The sequence below is a fragment of the Capsicum annuum genome, chromosome 11 (assembly GCF_002878395.1).
Source record: "Capsicum annuum cultivar UCD-10X-F1 chromosome 11, UCD10Xv1.1, whole genome shotgun sequence".
Classification (NCBI taxonomy): Eukaryota; Viridiplantae; Streptophyta; class Magnoliopsida; order Solanales; family Solanaceae; genus Capsicum; species Capsicum annuum.
The window spans coordinates 14983532-14993175 of NC_061121.1; the positions used below are offsets into that span (position 1 = coordinate 14983532).

The window sequence follows — 9644 nt, forward strand, 5'->3', positions numbered from 1 at the left end:
GTATCAGAGGGCCTTTCACCGTAATTTCTTCTTGCTCCCTGTATTAACTTCATGTCTTAAGTATCAGAGGGCCTTTCACCGTGATTTCTTCTTGCTCTCTGTATTAACATCATGTCTTTCTTATTTAGCTTTATGATTTTAGTACCAGACAAATCATTTTTTCATTCTTGTTTGTATGATTTTGGTGGTTGTTTACTCCATTAATTTCTATAATCCTTTATCTTAGTCTTTCTATACGGCACCTGTAAAATTTAATAAAGGATACGAAGTACGAAAGTTTCTTTTTGAATGTAAGCACACCTCACATTTTCCGTCAACAAATAAAAAATAATTTTCTTTTTTCTTAAAAACATCTTTTGTTACTCCTCAAAAATGGTTATTTTTTCCTAAAAACTCAATCAAGTAACTTACTTTTTAAAGATAAAAATTTCAAGCTCCCCAAAACTCGATCAAATAGGCTTAGCCATAATTTCTTTGTTACTATAATTTTACTAAATTTGGTGCTCGGGTTGTTCGTACTTTATGTCTCTCTTCTCTTCAATCGTGATCTTGATTAGATATAAGGCACAAGTACCCATTTAAATTATATTCAAAGTTGATATGACACTTAAATTTTATGGAGATCTTATTACCTCTTAAATTCTTTTTTTTTTTTTTTTGGTGTTTTTATGATCTTTTTACTGACATTGCTGTCAGGTCAAATTTCCGAGGACAAAGTTTAGTGCAGATTTGAAGACATGGGAAAAAGCGTAGTTATGTACTCCCTCGTACCATTTTATCCGTCCCAAATTTCCACTTTGATGTCTCATTTTACTTGTCCTATTTTACTTATTAAGACAAGACAAAAATTTTTTTCTCATTATATTTTTAGTGTAATTGATTACTCCTTGTTATTAGCATTCTTGAAAAATATTGTAAAGAGGAATACCATTAAAAATATAAATGGTGCTTTGATATTAGTCATCCATCAATATTGGAACTAACAACGAGACACAATTAAGAGGGACAAAATGGTAAAGTTACATTATCAATCATTGTTTTCTTAATAACTGTGTCATCTCAATTTGGGACGGGTAAAATGGGACGGAAGGAGTAGATATCTAGAAGGCTACTAATAACTTGAAAATAAAAGATTTGAGTTTAAATGCTCCCTTCGAAGACAAAGAAGTGAGGTAAAGATAAGACCGTATTACATGAATATTCACTATTTTAATTTCTCGTCGATGGTTAATTTTTCGTCGATGGAGCCTCTACAAGGTACATGTAAATCTTTCACATGATACATACCTCATAATTTAAGAATAATTTGTAGTTCTACTCTTAGATATTTGAATTATTTTGTCAAATCGTAATATCCGTATCCATATATGGACTCGTACTTTGAAATCTTAAAATTTAGATCATACAAAAGATCCACTTTTATACTGATTACCCGCACCCAAGTCCGAACAATTTAGGCCGTGATCTACACTTCCTTCGACACTAAAAATTTGGTTCCTTTATAGCAAAGACACAACAAAAATGATACCACAACATAACCCCACAAGTGGGGACCAGAAAACTTCGCAAAGATCAATACCCAATCCTACAAGTTTCTTTTCTTTGTAATCATGTGGCTCTGATATCAAATGATATAATGCTTATAAATGTATTAGGACAGCCCGATGCATTAAAGCTTCCGTTATGCACAAAGTCTGGAGAAGAGCCGGACCACAATGATCTACTGTACGCAGCCTTACCTTGCCTATAAATATGTAATAATTTAGGTCCATAAAGAAATCCCACAAGACAAATGATGAAATGCCAAATTATTGAAGAATTTGGTTAAGTGCCATCTTTATGATTGATTCCAACAACACTCTTGCTCAGTAAGGACAGTTCTTCAGTACAAGACATGATTCAATTACAAAATTCAGAATGAATTGAAAATTGGAAAAAGAAAAAAAAAGAGAAGAAATGAGATGAAAGAATTGCTACATAAATATTGTAAAAAAATAAGGCCAAAAATCTTCTTTTGTGTGCTGCTAACTACTACCAATGAAGCAAAGCACTCTATATATATTCATCAACTTCCAAAAAATTATAGTTTCATCTTTGTGAGAACCATATTATCCATCAATAAGTAGATCAAGATTCAGACGTCACCGCGCAGCTTGTGGCCTGGTAAAGATCAAAGTGTGGTCCACTTCACAAAATAATGGCAGGAAGGAGAGTAAAAGCAGCAACTACTCTTCGGGTGCAACTTCGTTTTTTCATTCATACTTATTCCTCTTTTACATGAGAAGTTAAGAAAGTACCAGCGTTAAAAAGGACTGGGCAGTCGATGGATTGGTGAAATAATGCATTTTGCAGAACATCACTTCCTCACGAATGGTTTTTGGCATACAAGTAGTCGCTGGTCACTTCCATTCTGTAGGTCGATCACCCTGGCTTCCCAGCGGATTTGGGCAGCTAATGCGCGTGCTTTCTCTATTGGACCCAATGTATCAGAAAGAATAACCCATCCCTGCAACAAGTATATTCTTACAATTCAAATTCGTAAGTAAAAAACATGTGCAAACAGTGAGGAATAAGGCAGACGTGAGGTTTAGCACAATCCGAAGAAAAATATACTCCTTTCGATTCAATTTGTTTGTTTGGTTTTGACTTGACACGGAGTTTAAGAAAGTAAAGAAGATTTTGAATCTTGTGGTCTTACGCTAAAGATATGTAGAATGTACCAGAATGCTCTTTAATCTCTTGGTCTTAAATATGTCATGTAGAAGGTTAGAATTAAGGAGTTCCCACAAAAGCAAAGAGGCATTCTTTTTGAAATGAACTCAAAAGGAAAGTAAGACAAACAAATTGGGAGGGACTAGTATCTTAATGAGAAAAACAAGCCAGCCTTTGAAGAAAAACTAAATCAAAAGATCGTTAAAGAAGTATAGAGAGCTAACAGAATATTACCTCAGGCCTTAAAATACGATCCATCTCCAGAAGTAGTTCAAACATACTGCATCTTTGTGAAGCAATATGGGAAAGGAGCCTGTTTGCATGGAGCAAATCATATGTTCGGGGATATGTAGGAAAGGGTTCACACCTGGAAAAATTTTACAACATCGAAATCAATCACCTGAATGTTTCGAGCATCTAGCGATAAAAACAGTTCAACTCCGATTTCTTTATGTGAAATCAAATGAAAGGAGGAATCAAATTTCAAGAATATATGCAGGTGAGAATATTGCCGAGCTTCTTATGATGCTGCCTTTCCCTGGTCTTAAATTCATTCTTACTGGCTATAGAAAGACATGGCTTAGTGGAGGATATTATTCTGGTGGCGGAGAAGATTATAATCATAACCAAAACTAATTAAGCTGACAGCAAACATTAAATTACGCATGGAAAACATCAGGATCATCCAACGGCTTTATGCTCCTTCTCATTCAGTGACTATGGGTCATGAGATTGAGTTCATAAGCACATCACTTATAATCAGCCATTGTGATATTCAGTAACAGTACCAAAGATTAAAATACAATAAAAGGGCAGCCCGGTGCACTAAAGCTACCGCTATGCGCGGTGTCAAGGGAAGGGCCCCACCACAAGGGTGTATCGTACGCAGCCTTACCTTGCATTTCTGCTAAAGGTTGTTTCCAAGGCTTGAACCCGTGACCTGGTCACATGATAGCAACTTTACCAGTTACTCCAAGGCTCCCCTTCCAAAGATTAAAATACAATACAATGTACTTTAGAATTCAGCTGAATTCCAATGGATAGTCAATGTACTTCAGAATTCAGCTGAATTCCAATGGATAGTCAAATAAAAAAGGACTAAGATGCACGGAAATTGAAGAGATGATAATTCACGCAGCATAAGAGACTAATATGTGTAAAATAGCAGAAAGATACTAATTGCATTTTTTATGACCGGGAAATCCTTTGGGCCAACCACAGATTTTGAAAATCGGGATGATGGTCCCATTCTTTACTCTTCTCCGCTTAAATGCTGGACTCAGTTCGCTTTGTGCAAGACAATAATGCTTATTGCATATTATGGAGGAAAAATGTCCTAAGTAGCACTCGAGCAAAACAGAACAATGCAATTCTTCAGAAAGATATAATAGCTTCCTCTAACTAATATGAGATAGAAAATATTTAATAAAATTTAACAATCAAGAACATGAAGACATTCGTCCAACTTTAGCATGTTCACACATCCAAGCACATGTCTTTGCAAGTCTTTAGAACATTACAACAATGTCTCACCAGTTATGCAGAACACCGGCAAAACCTCGATCATGTATGAGAGGAAGTGTATTATGCATCCCAAGAGGAACCACATTCATCACCCATACCGATTTTCCTTCCTTCATCAATGCAGCGCTAAGACCGCCATAGTGAGCATTCATGTCCATGACATTACGTACCATATTATATGGAGGTAATGGATCATCATCACCTGGCCTTTTAGGATGGTCAGAGAAAATCAAGGGTGAGAGCAAAGACCAATAATTTCTCAGAGCTAATTTCCAGAAGTCTGAATCCTCGAAGAAATCATCAGGCTGGATCCCTGTCACAAATCAAAAAATTGGTTAAAAAAATGACTGCTAAGAATAGAGGGTCAAATTAACCGAAATTGGACACGTTGCAACAACCAATCTAGTTTTGGATATACAGAAAGAACACTTGCCGTTAATTTCAAGCTCAGTTGAGTTCAGGGAATCGGATTTGCTGTGAATTGGAACCCACCGTTGACTCGTTGTCCCAGATATACAGGGTGCAAGTGGTTGGTAGTATATTTGCATATCATTTCCTTTACAAACTGGTATCTCACCCTGCCTGCTACATTTAAATGCAAATTCTCATCGTGGAAGTCAAGTGAAAAAGAAAGAATGCTAAAAAGGTAAAACTTTAACTTGACAACAGATTGAAACAAATATTAACCCCTGAGCATAAAGGGTAACTTTTCCCTTTTGTAAATGACATGGGGCAGTTCTGCTTTAATAGGTATTATATTATATTTCTAGAACTGAAACTCTGCTATACTTTCATTCTCTCTTTGATCTTAAAATTAGCTTATGAATTGAATTAATAAAATTCAGAAGCAGCTTTTCAAGGAAGCAAGAAACCGAACACAGTGGGAGACCGAGAGTAAATGAGCGTGGCTTTCTCAGTAGCCTTACCTGGATGTATAACACTGAGAATCAGCAGTCTTCTGCCAAATAAAAGTTTCATCTTGCTGGGCCAAAAGAGACCAACAGAGTTTCTTAGTTAATTCTTCCAGTGGACTGCTTCCCTTGTTTGCACTGGTAGTCCTACTATGCTGCTGCTGGGTTGTTGGTGAGGTTAAAACAAAGTAACCTCCGGGCTTGAGTAAACGGTCAATTTCAATAAGAAACAGCCCATCTGTTTTGTCAAATCATCGTCAGTTACATGCTATTCAATTTATTTTCAAACTTTAACAGGGCTTGAATGGATATTTAAATGTTTAAGGCCATATGATATCTGAAATTGTTTCATCGTGATAGCTGACAGATCAAAAGGATGTTTTTGATTTTCTCTACAGGAAAATGTGAAAGAACTAAAACAACTATAGACTAGAATGCACCCATAAATAAGAATATGGCGCTGGTCTCTAAATGATAAATATCTATTCTTAGGTAAATCATCCCACACACAAAATGGTGAAATCTTTCAGGCAGTTTCCAGCGGTGGTCCAGTTCAGCCAAGAAAGAGCCAGAGCAGAATTCAGAATTTAAAAAAGGAAAATTGATCAGCGAGATAGTAAAATCCAGCTAAATAGACGATATCAAGCCAAATTATTCTATTTGGGAACTATGTTAACCAATGTAGTTTGTTAATCCTATAACGGATGGAAAGGAATGCGTGTAATGTTAGTAGGAGTGGATTCGACAACCCACATCATAAATACATAAGAAAATGAAGTAAATATCATGGTTAATACATGGAAATTACAAATATAATAAGATTAATCACTCATAAATGACTGATGGAAAACCATACATCCTCAAAGCACGACTGTAGCAATACCTTTGCTATTCCAAATGATTCCACATTTAGCACAGTGAACCATGTCATAGGACAATGATGGAAGTGGAAGCTGTTTCGAAATGAAACTGCCAATGACAGCTGGAAGTCCTCTCTCGAGGACTAACTGAACTTGGCTACCAGATGGCTCATACGCTGCCACACAAAGAGCCATCAACTTCAGTGAGAGTAGGCGGGCACCGAAGCTACCAAATCCACAACCAATATCCAGCACGGTGCGCACCTGTCATTCAGAAGAGAAAGACAATATATCTAAGAGTGAAATCTGTTCTGCATTTAGTTGTAGGAATGAAGCCAGTACGTCATTTGCAGACCAAAATAATTAATTTTAAGGAAACCCACAAAGATACAAGAAGTAACAAATAAGGATATGTAGTGAAGAACAAACATAGAACTTACACCGGCTTGAAGAAACTCTGAATCACTTCCCAGCCCAATCATCTCCGCAATAAGGTGAGAGTAATCATTGACACCATCAACATTCAATCCATCCTCTGAATGGAAAGCAATTTGGTTCTCTTCCAATAACATTAACCTGGAAAGAAAGCAAACCAATGACAAAACATTAAAGAAGCCATAAAAATTTGTCTTTTAGGATCTGTTACTTGAAAAGAAAACAATCCAGAGGAGTTAAGACTTAAACACATGCTCTATCATGTTGACTGCGTTATTTGAAAGATCATCTGAACTTGACCAACTATACCTCTTTGTCATGCTTCCGGAAGAAAGGAACTGATCTTTGGTTAGCTTCACATTTCCACTCCATATGACATCCCTACCTGATGGCCAAGTCAGTGGAGTCTTGTACTCCTTGGGAGGACGAACCAAGCAATCTTGGTATTCTTGCGATAACTCACAGTGCCGATCAAATTCCTCCCCATCTTTAAACCCAGCGAACAAGTTTGCAGATACATTGTAGCAAGGCACATAATTCTCTCTTTCCTTCCCACAAAGACCAACATCCTTTATCCGGTTAGCTCCCAGAGAAATGCTCTTTAGCTCTAAATAATCATTTCTTGCTTGCTCCTTTAGCTTTCTATAATTCGCATAGATATCAGGCTTTGCAGAGGATGTCACCAAGTCAAAGGTAGTAGAAGATGATCCCAACAATGCTATTAGCACAAAGACACTAACCAGACACAAGAGTATCCAGTTGAGTGGCGGTCTAGGGCCGAAAATTAATGATAGTTTATTAAGCAAAGGGCTTCTCATGGCCAAGTTTCAAGAACCCCTTAGAAAAATCTCGAGTTGAGTAAACACCACTAGGTGGTAGTAGCTATTGCTTCAACCTGAACCTCCAAACAACTATGAAAAGTGTAATATATCATCAGAGACCATCTCCCATATATATCACCCAAAATCCAAACAATTTCAACTGGCATTTGTTTAAACAACTATCTAAGCTCAACATAAGGAAATTCCCCAATCATACCAAACTAAATCAAGATCATAAATCAGGAAAAATTTCAATCCCACAAGTCTCCACAACCAACTAAAACAAGCAAATGCAGATCAGTAAAAAGTCCCTCCTCCTACAAGATTATGGCACATCAACCACCAATGACTCACAATTCACACACATACACCACCAATCCAAACAATGCCAACTCCCAAACACCAACTCTCTATTCCCTTATAAACCAAACCAAAACAATCCAAATCCTCAGATCACGCTGCAAAAACACACCAAATTTGCAAATCAAGATTCAAAATTCTCAAAACATTTCCAACATGAAACACAAAAAGACCAAAAACCCAGATCAGATCCACATCAGAAATGCGAAGAAAAGCCAAAAATCACACTTTTAACCCAAAAGGATTCAATCTTTGCATAACAAATAACAATAAACAAACGATAAACATAAGGGGTTTTGTTTATCATACCAAAAATGAGTTCTTGATAATGGAGGTGTAAATGTAATAATGTATGTCTCTATATATATATGTTATGACAGTTGCAGAAAGTTATGCAGAGTTGGGATTGGCCATTAACATATAAAGAAAATGAGTTCTTGAAAATGAAAATGAAGGTTGGGTGTGGGGGGTCTGGCGGGGTGGGGTGGCCTTTTTTTTTTTAATTTTTTTTCTGTTGGAAATGTAGAGAGTCCTATCAAAGGTTGAGTTCTTTTCTATAATGGGGGGGTTTCAAAATCTTCCTACATTAGTGTGTGTGTGTCAATACAGATCAATTTTTTCAGGGGCTCAAGCATTGAGAACTCTCACATAATCTAATTATTACATGGGAATAATTGTGTTGAATGTCTTTCTCTTTTTACTTTTTTTTGTTTTATTTTTTACTTTTTGCTCTTTGTGGCTAGGATTACTAGTGGGACCCTCCTCTCTCTTTTACATTGCACTTTAATTTAATTTTATTTTTTAAAATATAAACAAAAGGAAGATCAAAATTATTAAAGGGAAGAAGCACATGAGTGGCGTCAATGACGAACTCAGAATTTAGAGATCGTGGGTGATTAGAAGATTGAAATAAGTATATTGATGTCAAAAGTTTTAAAGTTCATCTTGAAAATTAAAACATCCGATTATCCTCTTGGTTTATCCTCTTGGTTTACTGGGTTTTTTCCTCTACTTTTCTAAGTCTTATACCAATTCTTACATATTTTTATTTAATAATTATACCTACTTTGTTCCGAATCTAATGGGTGCCAGACTATAAAAAAAAATGGTCATATGTTTGCCCCTGGGCCTACTGGTCAATGAAGTGAGTTTTGATAACTTGAAAGTCTCACGTTCAAATCCAAGTGTGAGGTGGCAGGTATCCATACATTGATAGACAAAATTATCTAATACCTATTGCTAGTAGAAGGTGGACGGTATCTCGTTGATTTAATTGAAATGTACAAAAGCTGACTGGACTATATTTATATAAAAAAAAAATACTCAAGGGAAGAAAAGAAGTGTTTTTTGTTTTTTGTTAAATTTTGGGATAATACTAACAAAAATATCTGAGCTTTGATCGGATTTTCAGTTGAGCATACTGAACTTTGCGGGGGTTTTATTACCCCTAGACCTTTTTTTCATATTTTAATGGCATCTATCTGTCCACTTGAACACGTGTAAATATGAGGCTAGCACGTGTATTACACGCGCCAATACACGTGTAAAAACAAGATTGGTGCTTGTATTACACTGTCAGCCGCTGAAACTGGGTATAGAGTTTCGGGAGAGAATTAAATCCACTTTAAAAAGTCTAGGGGGTAATAGGACTCCCGCAATGTTCAGTATACTCAACTAAAAATTCAATCAAAGTTCAGATATTTTTATGAGTATTATCCCTAGAATTTTGGTGAGCTTGTTATTTAACCCATTTCTTCTTTTGTTTACAACAATAACATCATCAATAAAAGAAGCGGGTAAAAAGAAAACAAAGCCAAATAATTATTGTTTTGGTTAGTAGTATAGCAGTTTTTCTCCTTTTCCTTTGTTTTGCTAGTTATTTTTATTATGTTTGCAAGTGATTATTATAAAATAATTACGTCAAACCAACAAATGCATATCATTTTGGCTGAATATGTATAATTATTTATTTAAACAAATAATAAACAAAAGTAGAAAAAAAAAAGTGTCTTTCATTGTTG

General features: G+C 35.8%; 1 protein-coding gene across 3 annotated transcripts; it reads right to left on the reverse strand.

Moving 5' to 3' along the window:
• Positions 1–1793: 1793 nt before the first annotated feature.
• LOC107847860 (probable methyltransferase PMT5) lies at positions 1794–8303 on the reverse strand. 3 transcript variants are annotated; one of them, XM_016692418.2, is made up of 9 exons: positions 7933–8299; positions 6752–7721; positions 6448–6583; positions 6031–6271; positions 5163–5385; positions 4670–4818; positions 4246–4549; positions 2947–3079; positions 1794–2506 (listed from the first exon to the last, which is right to left on the reverse strand). In XM_016692418.2, exons 2-9 carry the CDS (start codon positions 7258–7260, stop codon positions 2357–2359), a joined length of 1845 nt encoding a protein of 614 aa, XP_016547904.2. In that variant the 5' UTR covers positions 7261–7721; positions 7933–8299; the 3' UTR covers positions 1794–2356. The 3 variants fall into 3 exon arrangements, with proteins under 3 accessions (XP_016547904.2, XP_016547902.2, XP_047255488.1); XM_016692416.2 differs by having other exon boundaries at positions 4670–4821; positions 7933–8276; XM_047399532.1 differs by having other exon boundaries at positions 6752–8303.
• Between the last annotated feature and the right edge of the window lie 1341 nt (positions 8304–9644).